The 21,531-nt window shown below is 43.8% G+C and overlaps 2 protein-coding genes across 13 annotated transcripts in view; one reads left to right on the top strand and one right to left on the bottom strand.

Moving 5' to 3' along the window:
* kiaa0895l overlaps window positions 1-16,543 on the top strand; it is a 57,247-nt gene extending 40,704 nt beyond the window's left edge. For all 10 annotated transcript variants that reach the window (XM_059651595.1, XM_048546382.2, XM_048546383.2 and 7 more), the window contains 4 exons: window positions 9,676-9,808; window positions 10,775-11,080; window positions 15,381-15,478; window positions 16,042-16,543. In XM_059651595.1, coding sequence (XP_059507578.1) covers window positions 9,676-9,808; window positions 10,775-11,080; window positions 15,381-15,478; window positions 16,042-16,206 — 702 coding nt within the window. In that variant the 3' untranslated portion in view covers window positions 16,207-16,543. The remainder of the gene's footprint in view (window positions 1-9,675; window positions 9,809-10,774; window positions 11,081-15,380; window positions 15,479-16,041) is intronic.
* Window positions 16,544-18,820: 2,277 nt separating this feature from the next.
* LOC125459847 (endonuclease/exonuclease/phosphatase family domain-containing protein 1-like) overlaps window positions 18,821-21,531 on the bottom strand; it is a 37,859-nt gene continuing 35,148 nt past the window's right edge. For 2 of the 3 annotated variants that reach the window (XM_048546782.2, XM_048546784.2), the window contains exon 8: window positions 18,821-21,199. In XM_048546782.2, coding sequence (XP_048402739.1) covers window positions 21,078-21,199 — 122 coding nt within the window. In that variant the 3' untranslated portion in view covers window positions 18,821-21,077. The remainder of the gene's footprint in view (window positions 21,200-21,531) is intronic. The other variant, XR_007249126.2, reaches the window with a different exon arrangement.

Raw genomic sequence — 21,531 nt, forward strand, 5'->3', positions numbered from 1 at the left:
GCTGTGCAAAACTCAGGTGCGGCCGCACTTGGAGTATTGTGTACAGTTCTGGTCACCACATTATAAGAAGGATGTGGAAGCTTTGGAAAGGGTGCAGAGGAGATTTGCTAGGATGTTGCCTGGTTTAGAGGGAAGGTCTTACAAGGAAAGGCTGAGGGACTTGAGGCTGTTTTCGTTAGAGAGAAGGTTGAGAGGTGACTTAATTGAAACATATAAAATAATCAGAGGGTTAGGTAGGGTGGATAGGGAGAGCCTTTTTCCTAGGATGGTGACGGCGAGCACGAGGGGGCATAGCTTTAAATTGAGGGGTGAAAGATATAGGACAGATGTCAGAGGTAGTTTCTTTACTCAGAGAGTAGTAAGGGAATGGAACGCTTTGCCTGCAACGGTAGTAGATTCACCAACTTTAGGTACTTTTAAGTCGTCATTGGACAAGCATATGGACGTACATGGAATAGTGTAGGTTAGATGGGCTTGAGATCGGTATGACAGGTCGGCACAACATCGATGGCCGAAGGGCCTGTACTGTGCTGTAATGTTCTATGTTCTATGTATGTGGCTTCTTGTCACAAGTTGATTTATAATGTTCTTGTGGACTTTCATCATGTCAATGCACATAAATGCAAATACTTGTTATTGTATGCAGTATACATTGTGTATTGTAAATAAATATAGTATCGGAGATAGACTGTTGTAGTGTACATGAAGCTTAGAATAGCCAAACTGGACCTTTTAATATGCTTTATTGTGGCAGTGTACAGTGTTAATCCAAATTTCTTGTAGTATAGTATTTCATACTTTGTCAGAACGCACAGTGTCAATAGCATATTGTGATAATGTATAGGATTATACAGTTTTGTTTAAATGTGTGATCTTTATTTGGGTATTCTGTGGTAAGGGTAGTGTTTGTAATGCACTATTTTAGTTTTAGTCCATTGATATCAAAGAATCAAACAGTTTGTGGCGTTTATACTGAGCAGCCAGTCAATTACAATCTGTTTTCTGTCTGATGTTCAAGTCAAAATTCATTTCTAATTATTATGCATCAGACCAAACTCCTTCAAAATATATTAAGAAGCTGGCCTATCTCCTAACTTTTTCTTATTTTAAATGTAAATGTAAGATGTTGCGTTCCAGGCGTAATTCAGTTATTCAAACTACTTGACATTTAGCAAAACACGCTTTAGTTTTTACACCACAGTTAAAATACAGACAAAGTAAAAATAAAAGAATTGACTTGACTGCAATTCTATCAAAATGATTAACAAAATAATAATATATCTAATATATCTGTAGGACCATTACTAATTACCTGTAGTAATATCCAATAGGCAGACCCTTGGCAAAGGCAAATTCAGTAAAATAGATGGTCTCATGCGGTTTTCTAGCAGCAGGAAGAGAACCCCAGCTTTTAGCTGTCGCAGAGAGAGGAATAAAAGCTTCCACATGCAGCTTCAATATCCCAACAACTGCAGAAAGCAAAAACTGCAAATCCTGGTTTGTGGGAGCTTGACCCCACACATCCAGGCTGCGTCTATTGTTCCAACATTGTTTTAAAAAAAGGCCAAGGCCTCAAAGATGTTTACTTTGAGCAGACTACTTGATGCCTGTATTTCAACCTTACTTCATTAAAAAAGGACAAAATACACCTCTTAAAACCATAATATCATCACACTGATATTAGTGACATTGACCTGTTGCCTTTAACAATATGCTTTCTAGTGAAATTATAGTTTAGACTGCTTTTGGCATGAGCAACAGTGCATGAGTCACAGAAACTCCAGAAGGGACAGTGTGGAATGCTGTGTCCTGATCAGTGAATGAATGATTTCAGTCTTTTTTTTCTCAGAGCTCTGCAAGCAATTACTAACTCACACATAGGCAGTGTATACAGACTGCACTTAAACACTGACTTCAGGGTCAAGTCCAGGAGACCCGAAGAGAATGTGAAGGAATGTGACCAGAGGCAAAAAGAAACACTGGATGGGGCTGATTGGATAGAGGATGGAGTGAAGGGGCAGGACCATTACTGCGCAGCCCATTTTTCTTAAATGGGATATGTTTCACAACAAAAAGAAACATTTGCACTTGCACAAATATTTTCTCAACTTCAGGATGATTCAAATTGCTTTACAGCCAATTACGTAGATTTACAGGAGACAAAATGGCCATTCATCCCAACCAATTCATGCTTCATGGTGATCCCAACATATTACTGGACAAGCCAGATTCCAGAGATGATAGGTTTTATTTCTCTTTGTTTACTGTCTTCCTGAACTTAATTTCAGTGTCCTTCCTAGAAGTTTACAAAAGAATAAAAAGCATGCTCTACATTGCACTATACAAGACCAATTTGAGGAATCTTTTTGCAAATATCAGAAAGCGTCAACCCTTTCGCCCAATAGTAATCTCACACAGATACTTAAACCTCTATGAAGTGTCACCCCATCTCCACGCTAACGCTTGTTTCACAGTTGGCACGGCTATAATCAGATTCGTCTTGGCAACTTTTTCTGTGCATTCATATAATGCTATTTTCTTCAATTAACATCTCTCCCCAAGACCCTTAAAACAAACTGCTAACTCAGCTCACATATTGCTTAACACAGGTTCTCTAAACTCTCATCTTCAGCAACTTTGCAGGATGTCTTCTTTTCTGAAACCTCCACGGCCATCTGCTACTGCAGTTTTGTTTTGTCCACTGATTTCTAATCAGCTGAGGACTTCTTCCAACCCTACCTGTTTGGAGATTGCTAATAATAACACCTGTGCTGTTATGAATTTCTTTCCGAATCAATCTGCTTCAGGTCTTCCTCTCTGTCTCTCTCTATCTATCTCTCTGTCTGTGTAGTGGTTGTAAAACTGAAGTCAGTAAGTACTTTATAGCAATTATCTCCCCACATAACATGCTGACAATTTAGCTGACATCCCATGACTTCATTTAAGAGATTGATTCAACTATGCCTGTATTGACTCTAGTTTAGAAGGGTGAAAGAGAGGATCTGATTAAAATATATAGAATTCCAACAGAGTTGGACAGACTAGATATGGGGAGGTTGTTTCTCCTGACTAGGGAGTCTAGAACCAGAGGTCACAGTCTCGGGATATGGGGAAGACCATTTCAGACTGAGTTGAGGAAAAATTCCTTCACTCAGAGGGTAGTGACCCTGTTGAATTCTGTACCACAGAAAACTGTAGAGGCCAGGTCACTGAATATTTTCAAGAAGGAGACAGATCTTAAAGGCGTCAAGGTATATGGGGAGTAAATGGGAATATGGCATTGAGATGGAGAGTTAGCCATGATCATACTGAACAGCGGATCAGTCTCAAAGGGCTGATGTGCCTACTCCTGATCCTAGTTTCTATATTTAACTGCATTTCTGTGTTTAACTCAGGGTCAAAAAATCAATTTGTACATTTAAAAAATTGGCATTCGCCTACAACTGATGAATTAAAATCCATTTTTCATGCATTTTAGTACCCAAGTTTCCAAATAATAAACCACAAATATTTTATAACTGCTGTTATTTATGCCCAATCTGAACCTCCTCCCCTCCCATTGTAATTCTCTATTTCTTTCTGCATTGAAGGTCTAGCTTCCTCCTCAAGTCAACCACTCCTTAAGTAGTAAGGGAATGGAACGCTTTGCCTGCAACGGTAGTAGATTCGCCAACTTTAGGTACATTTAAGTCGTTATTGGATAAGCATATGGACGTACATGGAATAGTGTAGGTCAGATGGGCTTGAGGTCGGTATGACAGGTCGGCACAACATCGATGGCCGAAGGGCCTGTACGGTGCTGTAATGTTCTATGTATATCCAGTTCCCCACTTTTTGTGTGGAGTGGATTTCTCAGCCTCTGTTTTTTCTTAAAAGGAATCTTATGAAGTGCCGTCATTGTTGCGATATAGAGAAAGTCACAGCCAATTTTTGTGTAGCATGATCCCAAAACAGCAATGAGGTAATGACCAGCTGATTTGCTTTTGTGCTGTTGAGGGCAAAGATAAATCTAAATGAAGGAACAGAAGTTTGCTGCAATTAGTTATCTCATGAAAATAGTCATAGGGAGCTACGTCTCAGGGTCCACAGTTGAGCTGACAAGGGACACTACTGACGATGGAATGGTGTTCTGTTGTTAGTCTTGGGCCAGGAATGTAAAAATGGTCACTTTTTCATTTCACTTATTGGACACGGCTGCATAATTTAATGTCTGTCCCGAGATGTCCTTGAGAAGTTGCCCTCTTGAACTTCTTCAGTCCATGTGCTGTAGATAGGCCCACAATGCTGTTAGGGAGGGAACACACACACTGTCAGGACCTCTCTGTAAATGCTGACATCCGCAGACCCTCATAAGCACTGATGTGCTAGCTGGGTGCTCTATGAAAGAGATAATGGGAACTGCAGATGCTGGAGAATCCAAGATAATAAAATGTGAGGCTGGATGAACACAGCAGGCCAAGCAGCATCTCAGGAGCACAAAAGCTGACGTTTCGGGCCTAGACCCTTCATCAGAGAGGGGGATGGGTTGAGTGTTCTGGAATAAATAGGGAGAGAGGGGGAGGCGGACCGAAGATGGAGAGAAAAGAAGATAGGTGGAGAGAGTATAGGTGGGGAGGTAGGGAGGGGATAGGTCAGTCCAGGGAAGACGGACAGGTCAAGGAGGTGGGATGAGGTTAGTAGGTAGATGGGGGTGCGGCTTGGGGTGGGAGGAAGGGATGGGTGAGAGGAAGAACAGGTTAGGGAGGCAGAGACAGGTTGGACTGGTTTTGGGATGCAGTGGGTGGAGGGGAAGAGCTGGGCTGGTTGTGTGGTGCAGTGGGGGGAGGGGACGAACTGGGCTGGTTTAGGGATGCGGTGGGGGAAGGGGAGATTTTGACACTGGTGAAGTCAACATTGATACCATTAGGCTGCAGGGTTCCCAGGCGGAATATGAGTTGCTGTTCCTGCAACCTTCGGGTGGCATCATTGTGGCACTGCAGGAGGCCCATGATGGACATGTCATCTAAAGAATGGGAGGGGGAGTGGAAATGGTTTGCGACTGGGAGGTGCAGTTGTTAGTTGCGAACTGAGCGGAGGTGTTCTGCAAAGCGGTCCCCAAGCCTCCGCTTGGTTTCCCCAATGTAGAGGAAGCCACACCGGGTACAGTGGATGCAGTATACCACATTGGCAGATGTGCATGTGAACCTCTGCTTAATGTGGAATGTCATTGCCTCCTGCAGTGCCACAATGATGCCACCCGAATGTTGCAGGAACAGCAACTCATATTCCGCCTGGGAACCCTGCAGCCTAATGGTATCAATGTTGACTTCACCAGTTTCAAAATCTCCCCTTCCCCTACTGCATCCCTAAACCAGCCCAGTTCGTCCCCTCCCCCCATTGCACCACACAACCAGCCCAGCTCTTCCCCTCCACCCACTGCATCTCAAAACCAGTCCAACCTGTCTCTGCCTCCCTAACCTGTTCTTCCTCTCACCCATCCCTTCCTCCCACCCCAAGCCGCACCCCCATCTACCTACTAACCTCATCCCACCTCCTTGACCTGTCCGTCTTCCCTGGACTGACCTATCCCCTCCCTACCTCCCCACCTATACTCTCTCCACCTATCTTCTTTTCTCCATCTTCAGTCCGCCTCCCCCTCTCTCCCTATTTATTCCAGAACCCTCACCCCATCCCCCTCTCTGATGAAGGGTCGAGGCCCGAAACGTCAGCTTTTGTGCTCCTGAGATGCTGCTTGGCCTGCTGTGTTCATCCAGCCTCACATTTTATTATCTTGGGTGCTCTCTGAATACTTGGCATTGTGGGGCCCTCTAGTGGCAAAATCCTGGGATGCAGCTGTAAAGAGTGAAACTCATTCCCATAAATACTGACAAGCTCTGGGGGAAACCCCTTTCAATGCTGTCACACTCTTGGAGTTCGGCTGCAGATGCTATCCCACTCCCACTCCTCTAGCGTTGCTGGAGACCCTCTGTAAATTCTGGCACAAACCCAAATACCCGGGAAATACTTACGCCTGGGACTCCTGTAGATACTGATGAACACCTGGGAATCTCTACAAATACTGAGACACTAGCCTGGGAGCCCTGTCTAACTTGTGACACACACCCTGTAAACGTAGACACATTCCAGAAATCCCCTTTTAAAAGCTGACACACATTACACATTCCTTTAAATGCTGATACTCTTCCGGACTCTCCTTGTGAAAAGTGACACGTTCCTAAGGACCCCTTGTAAATACTGATAGACTTCCAGGGACCAATATTCCCACTAATTTTTTTCCATCCATTTGCAGAATGATTTTTCTTTAAATGCACACGAATATCAATGTGATGTATTGATGCGCAATACCATGGAAACAAATATTTGCTTTTGTTAGGACCTGGTTGTTAAAAGGAAGGGGTTGCAAGCAACTTCATAGACCTATTCAAGCCAACACAATGTCACTGTACCTTTTCAAACTTAATTGAATTTAAATTTATTACCATTACTTACCAGTCAGCAGTATGATGGTGTCAGCACTTGCCAAAATTCAGAGTGTATAAACGAAAGATCTTACATTTATATAGTATCTTCCACCACCTCAGGAGGTTTCCAACATGCTTTACAGCCAGTGAAGAACAGCTGTCCCTTACTTAGGACATGGAAATAATTCCTTATTTCCTCATTTCCTTAAGGAAATAAGTAATAATGGTGTGCAATGACTCTGCCCTGTAAATTTTACATTGAAAAACAATTGATTGCCTTGAACCTAAGTGGGCCAAAAATCCTCTTAATAACTGATCTCCTAATTGTCTCACGTGCCACCTACAGCTTTGCTGCCTGTCCTTCCTCGCCACTCACTGCTTCCTTCACTCGCTGCCTCTCCCTCCTCACCAACCCTCCCGTCTGCCATTTTCTCTCCTGCTCGTTGCCTCTCCTGACTAGCTGATTCCACCTACTCGCCTCCTCCCCTGACCACAGCGTGTTCTGTAAATCCTCACATCTCACGTTAAAATTGGGCCAAATAAATAATTGTATCAGATTTTGTGCTAGGAATCCTTATTAGAAACTGCGGAGTTCACAGGCCCTCGGAAAAGGGTAGCTGGTTCACAGCAAGTCTCACAAACTCCCCAACTCTTCAAATGGCATCTACTTTCCCTCTACATTTTCCTGCTTCCATCACACTCCCTCTTCTTGCACTAACGTTGGGTGAGCTGCCATCCAATCCTCTGCTACCATGTGGTCTGGTCAGCATCAGTGGGCCTTCAACCATGTGTGGCATGATGGCTTCACAAAGTATTCAGTAGCGGAGCGGCAGTTAATCTGCATGTCTGGGTCTTGTGTATGTGGTATTAATACATGTGACAGCTTAGTGTATAACTACTCAGTTGTCATTTTAGAGGGAACATAGCCAGGAACCCCACTGCCTCTCCTTGCTGTGTCGTACATATGGACTCACTCCCAGAACACCATGCAAATGTTGACAATTCACAAGGAATTCCTGACACAGATCCAGAGTGTACACCATTCACTGTCTCCTCCTCATGAGGGGAGAAGGATTTCATTGGGTGTAGGCTAAGAAGGAGGTAGAAGGGAGTTTTAGCTGGCTAACAGCATTGGAGGGTTGGTAAATGATCAGCTAACCATCTGCTGGGGAGTCAAGAAGTAGATTGTTATGGGTGAGGTTGGTCATCACAGAGGAAGGAAGATATTTTCATCGTAAAATGGGGGGCAGAATGGATACAGAAGAAGCAATTTAAGGGCCAAGGCACTGGTAGCAAAAAGCTTTTGACCTTCCTCCATTTTTATGCCATTTGTATTTTTCAGCTGAGAATTCAGAACCAAAGGTCATTTTCTGAGCAAAGGTCAAACTGACCTCCTAGAAGGACTTGGCTGGCAATTCACAAAGCTTACAGAAATGGATATTTTAAGTCTATCCCCAGAGTGTTGCTCTCCAAATAGATGTCACTGATGATCTGTAACTCTGTATGATAAATAACACCAGCGATTAAACTCTCCTGTATTAAGTTGGTAGTCAGCTTTCCTGACAAGCCCGTAACATCATTGTTTCAAAATCCATTATTGGTGATGTGTTAGCTCGAAATCTTGGATGCTGACTACCCTGAAATTTCATTCCTTTTCCTTGGTTGAATTTGAATGTCTCTGTCCCATCCATGTGTCTTTAGAAGACCTTCCTCGATAGAACAGTGTACCTCAGCATTTGGCTGCATTTGTGTCCTATGCCTGCCAGTTCTCCTTGGCCAGTCTGCACCAATCCATTAATTGTCTCCATAACTTGATTGATCCGAAAGGATTTTTTTTTAAGGAACTGAGCACTAAGTGCTCTCTGTCTGCCTGTTCTTAGCTATTAATCTCTTCCTAGGCACCAGAAGAAGGAGGCAGGTGGTGGAGTTGTTCTGAATGAATATGATTGATTTAATCACATATTCCCTCAAATCTTTCCCTTGTGAAAGATCCAGTCGCACTATTTACAAAGGATCGAGTTCTTCTGCTAAACTGGTCAATATTTAACAAGAACAGAGATGACGAATAAGCAAAAACTGAGCACAATTCAGAATGAGTCTTTTGGATGAGCTAAAGTTTAGAGAGACTTGTATAAAGAACTGGGATAGTTGTGGCTGCAGAAGATGGTAAGACATGGATAAAACAGCACAGGGGCTAGGGCAAGAGCAGATGTGGACATCATTACAGAAATAACAGTGGGATGGTCTTTGCAATGGAGACTATGCTGGGTCTGAAAGTCAATCCAGTGTTGACGAGTGATTAGAGTTTGCAAAAGGCCTCATTCAGCCTGAGATAATGGCCTATGATTGGGGTGTAATTGCTGGCGAGGCTGCAGAGTTTGCTGCAGAGACTGATAATAATGGTTGCAGGTTTAGCAATGGAGATCTGTGGGGAAACTGCTTCTCCAGTAAGGACGATGTATTGGATGATCAGCAAAGGCTATATATATGGGAGCGTCACTGACACACATGAAAGCTGGTCTCATATCCGACCGTGCTTTCAAGGCAAAGATGAAGAGAAACCAACGATAAACTCTTGAAGGATTTAACATTTAGTCCTGGAAAGGCAGGGAAAGGAACTGTTGCTGGAATTACTCTGGTAATGAGTGCACTCAAGCCAGGCTGGATTATAGTTCCCTTCTGTCATTTTTCTACAACCCTATGACACCTTTACAACGCCCTTAAAGCCTCCCTGTTTGAACACAGTTTTAGTCATCTGACCTAACATAGCTTTACGTGGCTTAGTGTCATATTTTGTTTTACAACGCCTAGTACGTATAGGAAGATTTTTAACGTCACTGTATAAATAGAAGTTAGCACTACTTTTGCTGTTACTCAATACCTAAAAAGTAGGTGAACTGGTTAGTTATCTCCTTTGCTGTGTGTGTTAGCTTACTGGCTTCCAACATTCCTGTGAATGATGAGAAGTCACAAGCACTTCACTGGCCATGACCTCAGGGCGCCCTGCCTGAGGCGGTGACAGGCGCGATGGGAATGCACGTCTTTCTTTCACTGAAGCAGGTGACGAAAGCCAAGAAGAAGGGGTTGAGGGATGTAGTGACAAACAAGCAGGCTGGGTATTAGGGACAGGCTTTCTCAGCGTACTGATGAGTGCCTCTGTGGGATATGGTCACCTGACTGAAGCTGTTCCTCTCTCTCTCCTCTCTCTCTGCAGGTCGTGGTGCGGCTCAGTGAAGACCTGCTGTCTCAGGCGGTGATGATGGTGGAGAACTGCCGGCCCACACTGACGATTAACCTTGCAGGAGCACGTCAGTACTGGCTAGAGGGAATGTTACGCCATGAGATAGGTCAGTTTTGCAAGTGACTCAGGTAGGATCAAAGGCAAATTTTGTGTTTTATTGTCATCCCCAGTCAGTTTTCCTTTCTGCCCTTTATCTTGAAGACCCTGACTACTAAGAGGGTCCCATCGGCCACCATCAGCCCTTTGCTATTACTCTCCGTGTGAGTCTGGGCTGAGCATGTTTGTTCCATTGAGGGCAGTCATGGGCTGATCAGTGTCAAACCTCAATATAGCCACATGCAACAGGGTCACTGTAACCAGGCGAGGAGCCGGGGCACTGGCTGCTCTTCATACCAGTTCTTCACCAGAGTCCAAAGGTATTCAGACAATTGCGGTGGCTCTCCTGCAGTCTGTGTTCCTTCGCCCTATCCAGTTTGGCTCTGTTCCATGCTCAGCCAGTGTATTGAACCATCTGACAGAGCATTCCCTCACTGGCCAGTTGAAATTCACTTACATTCACTGTAGTTCATTGGCTGAAACTTATTGACGTTCACTGGCTGAAATTCACCTCGCTGGCTGAAATTGACTTTAGTTTACAGTCACTGAAATTGACTTTGGGTTACAAAGTCTGCCAGATCACTCTGCAAGCACTGGGGAGAGCATGTTAAAGACCTCCTGTCTTCATGATAAAGCATGGGACAACATTTTCTTCCACGTAAAACACTACAATGTAAGCTGTGCCAAAGCCCACCATGGCCCGGCGAACACTTATGCTATCCCCGCTGTCACTTTCTAGCTTTGAGGTGTCCCTCCCTCTTAGTTACCCTCAGCCCAGGGTCACATCTTGGTCCCTGCCCACAGTGGAACTGGCTGCTCTCAAACAACTGGTACTGCCCTGGAAATGTGTAACATTCTGCTAATCACTGACTGAAATGGTGTTCTGTGACTGACTCGGAGGCAGAAGCTCGCTCTGTGATGTGGTGATACTTTCTTCCTGCCCTTGCTCCTCTTAATAAGCCTTGTCTGATATCAGGGACGCACTACATCCGAGGCGTTAACAACAGCTACCAACCCTGGCACAGTGCAGCGGGCAGGAAGCTGTATGGCCTGAAGCCAGCCAACCCGACAGAAGAAGGCCTTGCCAGCCTGAACAGTGTCCTGTACCGCAAGTACCCATTCTTGTGGAGGGCTGCCCTGCTGTACTATACCGTCTTCCAGGCCAGTCGGATGCCCTTCTGTCAGCTCTTTGAAGACATCGCCAAGTTTGTGGAGGATCCAAACACTCGCTGGGAGTATTGTGTGAGAGCCAAGAGAGGTCAAATGGACACTTCTCAACCAGGTCACACGTATTTTCAAATAACTTCTTCTAAGCTGAATTCGGAGTGATATCTTGTTGTTGTATTAAACTGGGCTAACAATCCAACATCCTGAACTAAGAAGAACATGCAAATTAGGAGCAGGAGCAGGCCATTCGGTCCCTTGACCCTGCCCTGCCTTTAATAACATTACAGCTAATAATGCGATAATGATCCAGAAAATGGAGGTGAAATCCCTCCATAACAGCTGGGAAGTGTATTTCCTGTTAATTAAACTAAGAGGTGGGATAAAAATTGGCCAGGGTGACTGTGTGACCACTGCTGGAAGAGAACCCAATATGATTAGAAAAGGAAATCTGTTGCCCTGATCCACGCTGACCTATTTGAGACTCCACATCCTCAGCGAGGTGGTTGACTTTTTGCTTTGAATATTGCCCACTGAAGTGGGGTGGCTCAGTGGTTAGCACAGCTGTCTCACAGCACTAGGGACCCGGGTTCGATTCCACCCTCAGCTGACCGTCTGTGTGGAGTTTGCACGTTCTCCCTGTGCCCTAGTGGGTTTCCTCTGGGTGCTTCAACTTCCTCCCACAGTCCAAAGATGTGCAATGGGTGATTCCAAATGACTTTCTCAAGGGAAGTTATGGATGGGTGGTAAATAACCAGTGATAGTGGAAATTTGAAAGAAGTACTTTAAAGAATATTTACACATTTTGTAAAGTAGGGGTAAGGGTATTACCACAAATGAGTTTTTCCCTCTTTAGGCTGTGCCTTGATGAGCTCTAGCAGAACCAGGTACCGAATGAAGCTGTCCCTACTGCACCCTATCTACTGAGTCACTGCCCCACCCTCAGAACAGCAGGTCATGTTTTATACACAATGTGGACAGTATTCTACGGAAACCATTTTGTAGAGCATCTGCGCTCTGTACATGACAAACAACACCTTCCAGTGGCAAAACATTTTAACTCCCCCCTTCTGCTTCCTGGGTGATATGTCCATCCTGGGTCTCCTCCAGTGTCACAATGACGCCACCCAGAAACTGGAGGAGCAGTGCTTCATATTCCACCTCAGGGGCCTGCAGTTCGATGGCCTCAATATGGATTTTACCAGTTTCAAAATCTCCCTCATCCCATGACCAACCCTTCCTCTCAACCCCACCTCATTGACCTGACACAACCTGACCATCTTCTCTCCCACCTATCTGCTCTTCCTACCTCACTGACCAAACCCCTCCACTCCCTACCTGCACTCACCTATCACCATCTCACCTACCTTCCCCAACCCCACCTCTCCTCTCTATTTATTTCTGAGCTGTCTTTCTCCTTCCTGTTTCTGAAGAAGGGTTCTGACCTGAAACATCAACTTTCCTACTCCTCTGATGCTGCCTGGCCTGCTGTGTCTCTCCAGCTCTACACTTTGTTATCACTACTTCTATTGCTTTGTCCCGACCATTAGTCTGAACGCAGTTGTAAATCTGTTTCAATGCACTTTGAGCATCAAGGCCAAATAAGATGAAAACATTTCTGCCTCAGCTTGTCCAAACCCCTCACGATTTGGTTGCCCTGAGCTGACCTTGCTAGATCAGATGCAACTCATTGGTAAATCTGATATTTTTTTCACTTTGGGAATGATCTTTCTTCCATCTTTCTTTCTAGCAAAAAAAATTAATCCATTTCCTTGTCCAATCATCTTCATACTGTTCAGAGTAAACTCCTTTTGTTCCTTATCTAAATATCTGATCCAAAACCTATTTCCACTCTCCAGCTCTGTGCTAAGCCTCCCTGACTTCTTTGAACTCCAGAGTATTGACCTGAAAATTCTTGCCGTTGTCCCTGATGTCTGTAAATCTTTCGTGCCTCCCGTTCTGGGGATTGATGTGCTCTCCACACACTTTGACTTTATGAGTAGATGATCTTACATCCCGTCTACCCCAGCCCTTCAAAACTCTCCAAAACTTGACCCCTCTCATCACATCATCCACGCAGTTGATCATCGAGCTTTCTGCGTTGCTTTTCTGCTCAAAGTTCTGAGGTGTTGTAACTGTGAACAAATTTTAAACGGCTGCTGAATTAAGACTGTTATTTTGCTGCAAACTTGCTTCATTTCCCATTCCCTTCACACTATTTATTTCAGTATTTAGATGTGTACTTAGGAAGGATATTATTAAGCTGGAGAGGGTTCAGAAGAGATTTACCAGGATATTGCCAGGAATGGAGGGTTTGATTTCTAAGGAGAGGGTGAATAGGCTGAGACTTTTTTCACTGGAGTGTCGGAAGTTGAGGGGTGACCTTACAGAGATTTATAAAGTTATGACTGGCATAGATAAGGAAATGGTAGGTGTCTTTCCCACAGTGGGAAATTTTGAGACCAGGGGGCATCATTTTAAGGTGAGAGGAGAAGGATTTAGAAAAGACATAGGGGCAATTTTTTCACACACAGAATGGTTAATGTGTGGAATGAACTTCCAGAGGAATTGGTGGATCCGGGTACGGTTATAACATTTAAAAGGTATTTGGATAAGTACATGAATAAGAAATGTTTTGGAGGGATATGGGCCAAACACATGCAGGTGGGACTAATTTAGTTTGGGATTATGGTTGGCATGGACAGTTTGGATTGAAGGGTCTGTCGCTGTGCTGTATGCCTCTAATATGCAGACACGATGGGCTGAAGGGCCTCTTTCTGTGCTGTAGCCCTCTATTATGTTAGATGCCTCAGGGCCATGACCTACAGCAATGTACAATGTTGAATGACAGGAAAGGACCAGCTGGGCCTTGGAGCCTGTCCCACAATGCAATGCAGTATGTTTAGTTCCACCCAGCCCTCACCTCACACTATGCCATGAATCTCCAGGAATAGGCAAGGAAGGAAGCAAAATTCCCAAGATCTAATAGAAGAGGAACTATACTCTGGAAAATCCCTAACAAATCAGTTGGGTATTTGAACAACATGAAGGCTACAGATATTCAGTGGAAAACAGTGACCTGAACAAAGACCACCTAATGGTGGCCAGTTAAATGCCTGAAAAACACTTGATTCTGTTAAGCTCGTTTTCCCCACCAGTCTCAGACACCCCTTGAGAAACACTGTGACTCAGTGACACTTTGTCCTGGCAGAGGTTCCTCAGCCATACTCTCACCAGTGGATTTGATGGAATTGAGTGCTTTTCAGGCACATAAGTGGTCAACATCAGAGATTCCCCCATGACTAAAGACGCTGATGGAGATCCTGTTTGCTGATGGCTGTCAGCCAATCAGTTTCCATCAATGAGATTCAGACTACTTTTTAAATTCTTTCATGGGACGTGCGAGACACAGGCAAAGCCAATATTTCTTGCACACCCCCAACTGCCCTCAATTGAATGGCAACTAGTCTACCTCAGAGAGTAGTTAAGAGTCAACCGCATTATCTTGGATCCAGAGTGATTTAGACCATACCAGGTAAAGAGGGTAAATTTTAACGTAAGTGAACGTTGATTTTTACAACAAGCAGTGATTGACATTAGGTAACATGCCTTGAGTTCCATTCATCAGTCTCACTCCTACTGAGTGCTCTTGAAAACCAGCTGAGATATAACAGCAGTGGTTGAATTTGAACCCATTACCCTGAAGCATTGGCCTGGGCCTCTGGATTACGAATAAAGACATGTGGCATTAACCCCATGCTGTTGTCTGCTCGGAGGGAAACTCAGTCGTGAGGAGTGTTTAAAATCATTGATCCCAAATTAATTTGTTCTCGCCTGGCTTTGCTGTACTCACGACATGTCATGAATAAGATACAATGAATGAGAAGGCCCTTTCCGTAGGGTGGGGGAGTTCAAGACTAGAGGGCATACTTTTAAGGCGAGAGGAGAAAAGCATGAGGAATAACTGTTTCATGTACAGAGAGTGGGTTTTTTGTGTGGAATGAACTGCCAGAGAAGGTTGTGGATGCAGGTACAGTTAAAATGTTTAAAAGATACTTGGACAGATTCATGAATGGGAAAGGTTTGGAGGAACGTAGGCCAAAAGCACACAAGTGGAGCGAGTTTAGTTTAGGAACATGGTCAGTATGGACTGGTTGGACCGAAGGAGCTGTTTCCTTGCTGTATGACTGTAACATATATACTGCATCCCCAATAAATCTTACCTAATTGCTATTTGAATGAATCAACACTAACTAGCTTAGCCATCTCTCAAAAATAGCTTTCACAATGAAGAGGGAGTCATGTCAGTAATCTTTTCTCGGGGGGATTTGGTGCTGGGAGTGGAGGGAACACAGTCAATGATTACTGTTTGCCATGTCGTCTCGGCTGTGCCTGACTGGCTGTTGTCTCCTTTGCAGGTTGTTTCAGTAAAGACCAGGTGTACTTGGATGGCGTGTTGCTCCTGCTTCGGTACAGAAAGACCATTGACTTCAAGATGCTGGCAGCACTTGGAAAGGTAATCGCTGTCTAACCTTCCATTTCTGAGGAAAGCTTGTCCTGAAAGTTGTAGAGCATAGATTAAGTTCCTGGGATGAATGGGTTGAACTACGGTAAGATGCCAATTAATTGAGCTTATATTCTCTGCGGTTCAGAAGAATGAGAGGTGATTTAATTGAAATGTATCTGATTCTGCAGGCATTTGACAGGGTACATACTGACAGGAATGGGGAATCTAGAACTTAGGCTTGGGCTAAACAGCCTATTGTTTAGGACTGAGATGATGACCTTTTTTTTCCCCAATGAAACAATTGTGAACCTTTGACATTTTCAACCAAAACAGGGTTGCATTGTTAAATGGCCAAGGCTGGGCTAGACAGCCGTAAGTCCCTTGACTTCCCTTCCACAACCTCTCTGCATCTCTCTCTCTACCAGTGTGTGGCATCAGATTATTTTCTGATGACACCTCTGGGAAGCACTGGGAGCATTATAATACGTTAAGACATTATTTCAGTGTCAGTGATCTTGCTACCCATTTGTCTGTCTCCCAGTTTAATAATAATGCTCAATAATGTTAACCAGGTCTCCTTCGAAGACGTGGAGCATTTGAAGAAGTGCGCCATCCTCCAAAACACGCGCATCCCGCACTTCATGAGGGATCAGGCCCGCTACCTGGATCAGCTACACCACATCACCGCAGTCAATGGACTGACAGACGAGGAGTTGCTGCGGCTTATCCCCAAGTAGATGGTGCTGGTGATGGAAGAGGGAGCCTCTCAAAAGGCTTTTTATCCAGTCTGCTTTTCAATGTACTGCTTCATTGCAGTGCATGTAAACACATACATACACACACACACACCCCCCAAAGGCACAGTGGCCTTAAATTTTTGCGGTGATGCCCTGGAGCATCGATGGACATTTGTATGAAAAATTGTGGAACTGTTTCTATTTGAAGCTAAAGCCTGGAGCTGCAGCTTCACCCTCTGACCTCTGTCCTTTGTGTGCCACGCATTTCCTATTTAAACTTGTATTTATTGTTTGCAAAGGTGCTGCTTTTAAAAAAAAAATTTAAATTCTTGCTAGAAAGGTTGGTTGGGGTGGGAAGGGAGGGATGGATGAAAAAATTAGACATTTCTTTCAGTATTGTCCGTGTGCATTCTATCGGTGGTTGTGACAGGGCTTTGCTCAGGCTGAGTAAAGGCATGATGTTGGTTCAGTTATAGAGTCATTATAAACCGAAAGAAGCCACTTGGCCCTTCAAATTCATTCCAGCCCTCTGTAGAGCAAGCCAGCCCCCTGTCAGAGCCATTGCATTTTTGAACCAGTTCTGCATCATTGTTTCGATGAAAACTTTATGCTCAAATGAAATTTAAAAATAAAGACAGAAAAAAAAGCTGAAAATGACTTAGCAGAAAACTTTGCAAGTTATGGGGTAAATACTAGTAGGCCAGAGATACAGTAATGAAATGGGCAGACATTTAGAAGATGCAGTTTAACCCAGAGAAGTGTGAAGTGATTGCTTCGAGTGGGAAAATTGTAAGAGACATTATTATCTAAGTGTTGCAATTTTAAATGTCACAGAGACCTGGGGATGTCTATACATGAATCTCTGAAGGTCTAAGGATAAGTTGATTAAAGTCCTTTGTTGAAGAATATTGGGAGGTGGCAGAAAAATAGGACTGAGGCCACAATCAGATCAGCCATGACCTTATGGAATAGTGGAGCAGGCGAGAGACCACTCCTGGTCCTAATTCACATCTTCAATCTTCATATCCAGTTGAGAAGACAGTTAGAGAGCTTGGGGGATCCTTGGCTTTGTTAATAGAGTACGAAAGCAAGGACAATATGCTGACCCTGATCAAATATCGGTTAGGTCTCAGTTAGAATAATAGTTTCAATTCTGGGCACCATACTTTGGGAAAGATACTAATCATTTAGAAAGGATGAAGAATAGTTTTACAAGAACAGTACTTGGGCAGACTCAATTATTTAGTGAAGCTGGGATTGTTCTCCAAAGAACAAAGATGGTTAGGAGGAAGTCTGATAGAGGTGTTCAAAATAATGAAGGGGTTTTGTTGGAGTAAGTCATGAGTGGTTGCCCCCAGAATGGAATTGTCCAGGGGACACGTTGCAATAGGCCCGAAGGCAAGATAAGTGAACATGAAGTTGTTGCGAATGACTGCGGTTGGGAGTAGATTTAATAAAACCATTCAAATGCTAACTGTATAAATACATTCAGGGAATGTATCTGTAGCTTTGGAGAACGGGCAAAGGAGTGAGATTTATTGGGTAGCTCACCAAAATAGTCTGAATGAGTTGAATAGCCTCCGTCTGTACCAGGTAGCCTTGTAATGACGGCCACCATATCACAAGATGGAGAAACAACTGGGGTAAAAACAGATGTTTTTTTAAAATAAAAGGTATGTTTTCGTGGCCTAGCTTTGAATATACATCTCTGGATACATGACGGTTGAGTCCAGAAATTGAAAGGTGGCACATCACTGATATTGAAAGCATTTGTAATGAAATGACCCAAATTCCCTTGACAGATGTTATGGCTTGGGGCTCCTTCCTAACATGAGTCCTGAGCTCCCTGACACAGACCAGGTACAGGTTAGAGGATTGAGCCTGTCCAAACTGACTGGCGACCGATCAGCTGGTTATGTCAGAGTGTATGTTTTCTCTCTGGTCCAAATGCTGCCGTTGCTTACACATGGATGTCTGATAACATGCCAGTGCTCTGCGATCGGTTTTGAAACCTCATTAATGGGGAAGTTAAGGTGACACCTATAAAATCTGAGATCCTCCAGGGTTAGGCTGACAGCCTCCAGGAATTAAAGGTGGAGGATACTCCACTTCAGGAGAAAAGTCACTGCCATTAAAAGAACTGTGTTGTGTTATTTTCAGTTCCTTTTGATCAATTTCATGTAACAGGTTATTATAGAGGTAATGGAAAATTTGGGGAAGGCCGTTTTAACTGGGCAGGGTGGTTGGAATCAGGAGGTCCTCTTGGTGATGGAACCCCTGGCAGTATGTTCAAGCAGAGTTGGCCACCCTGGGTTCAAAGGTCATGCTTCCTTCTTTTCCAGGCAACTGGAGATACTGAATGCAATGGGAGAGCAAAACTTAATGTCAGAATGAAGGAATACTCTCCCGCTTTTGAAGTCAACCTTTACCTGCAACACTGAAAACCAGTGGAAATGACTGAAATTTTTTTAGATCATGTCTGGAGTTCTGTATCGTGTTGTGTACAATAAACTTGAAATGACCGCGAGGACCAGTGATACGTTTTTATGTTTACAATATGAAAAGATATTTATTATACACTTTAAATCCAAAATTACACAAATTGTATGACACTTCTGGCACTCTACTTCAGTGAAACAGCAGGGTGCCCTTTTCCCCCCTCACTGACCTGGATTCGAATCCTGCCCAGGTCGATAGGCTGAAGGTTTCCTTCCATTAAAATGGGTTTAGTGCCCACCCCATTAACGAACATCAGTCAATGCTACTATGTTGCCCGTAACCTGTTAGCCATCCTCAGAGGGGCGGCAAGGATAGCTGTGAGGAATACCACACTGCTAAAATAAGTGGATATGCTTCAGTGGTTTCAGTTCAGACCTATATCTGGAGAAGAGATGGGGCTTTATTTACTTGAGGTCTGTGCATTTTTTTTCATTTGAAATTCCTATTTTAAAGTAGTAAAAGTTCTGCTGCGATTTTTGTTTTAGCTGTGGTGTTCTACTTGTGAAACGTAACTTGTCTGCAAGATGGTCTGAGAACTTGGGCAGCATGGTGGCACAGCGATTAACACCGCTGCCTCACATTGCTAGGGACGCAGGTTTGACTGCACTCTCGGATGACTGCCTATGGGGATTTTGCACGTTCTCTCTGGGTATGCTTTTGTTTTCCTCCAGTTTACTCCCATAGTCCAGGGATGTGCAGGCTAGGTGGATTAACATGGAAAATGCAGGGTTAAAGTAGGGGGTATGGGTCTGGGAGGGCTGCTCCTCGGAGGGTCAGTGCGGACTCGATGGGCTGAATGGCCTGCTTCCACACCAGGGATCCTATGAACTTGAGGGAGAGGAAATACACACGATACGTCAGTAACAAAGTGCTCAGTGATTCACACAAGAGTTACACACGAGAATGGCATACAATCATCTCGATGGAGAGTGGATTTGAAGAACAATCAGAACACTATAATTTGGGAAGCACCCATTAAACATCATGATGGTATTAATTCTAGTACAAGCAAAAGTAATGGCAATAGTCACTAAAAGTGCAAACAAACTGTCAAACAGCAAACATATCTACAAACAAAGTGCACAGCTTTGAATGACTGAATAAAAAAGTGTGCCAGGTACAAATAAGTTACATTAAGTCAGTACTGGGAAAAGACTTTTCATCTGTGGTTAGACAGAGCAACAGTTTAGTTTTGTCTGCGGGAAAGTGGAATGCTAACTGTATTGTTTCAAAAGATTTGTTGGAAAGTTGCATTAATTAGACAGTTTCCTGATTTTCTTCATTTTGTAACAGTCTCTGCTGAGAAACAAGCTGGGAAGGTATAATATGATACCTTTATGGTTCCAAAATGCCCTTCATCCTTCATAGTCGGGCTTGCTGTTAGAGAATGACCATTTCAAGCTGGAACGAGAGAGCTGCCAATGTCTGTGACACTGTAACACGGCATGCCCAGTGCTTTTAATAAGAAGCCGGCGGGGGAGAAAATGTTTCCAATTATACAAAAAATCTGAAGAATTACAAGTGGACTTTCTATTGAGCAGGGTGGAAGAGAAACCTGAAGACTCTGTCAAACACAAAAAGAGAGCAAACTGTAGCAGATGCTAGAAATCTGAAAAAAAAAGCAGAAAATGAGTAAATGCACAGCATCTGCATGGAGAAAAATGGAACAAACTCTTCAGGAACAATGAAGACCCCTGAAGGGTGGTGCTCGACACCACTTGCAGGAAGCACAAGAGTGGCAACAGCACAGAATGCACCCCAGCTATAACACTGGCGTCAGTTTTGATGAGCAAATGAAGGCATTTTCAAAATAAAAAAAATATAGAAATGGATGACAGGATCAAACTAACCTGGAAGGTGCACCTTGTGGAATGTGGACCTCAATCCAAAAGTCTATTGGCATCCATTAATGTCAGTCATTATGATGATCTCAGAGGTAAGACGAACCAATGTTGTGAAGCCTTCCTGTTTCCAATAGATTGGTATCGGAGGGTTTCTGAGACACTCTGCTGCCCAGAGGCCCAAAGGCAACAAGTAAAATCCAAGTCTGAATCCACTGAAGCTCTACAGAGGTTTTCCCAATTGCTGACCAACAAGATTTTAACCGATGACCAAACAGTCGTCAAAATCAATGTTTTCCATGCCACGCGACTGCTGTAGGCACCCTGTAGTCTGCGAGGTGATCGGGATTTACAGGAAATCAAGATTGTCTGCTGGTAACTGAATTAGAAGATTCTACAGGTCAATGAAAAACCTTGCCCAAGAGTCATTGAATTGGAAAACCAAACAAACAAGCTACTTGAAATCATCCTGCCAGCCCATTTTCTCTGTCATTCTTGATGGCTGTTTCAGTGTAAATTGATTTTCCTGGTTTATTTCTCGTCAGTGAAGATCTCCATCCAAACTGGGCAATGCTGGGAAATGACTCCTCCCCATTTCCAACCATCTGGAATCCAGGGGCTGCTGAGGCCCTGTCGAATTACCCCCCATCTCCCTGGGAAACAAATGAGACAAGTTTCCGGCAGGCTGAGACAGACAGCTGGGATAGCATTCGAGAACAATCACACAGAGTCTCACAGGAAAAGAGCATATTTAAGAAAGAAAATTAACAACCTTTTGCAAAGATTTCTTGGCTTAATAACAAATCGAGGCCTTTGTGCACTAAAACACATAGGGTATGAAATTCGTCGGGTGAACTTTCTGGACTCAAATGGAGTAACAGCTGTTGTTGTACTCTTTGCTTTGGAATAATGTGAAATGGCAGAAGGATTTACATTCTTGACACTATGTTAAGTGAACACTTTTTCCATGGTTATAATTACCTTT

This window comes from Stegostoma tigrinum, chromosome 16, assembly GCF_030684315.1.
Source record: "Stegostoma tigrinum isolate sSteTig4 chromosome 16, sSteTig4.hap1, whole genome shotgun sequence".
NCBI lineage: Eukaryota > Metazoa > Chordata > Chondrichthyes > Orectolobiformes > Stegostomatidae > Stegostoma > Stegostoma tigrinum.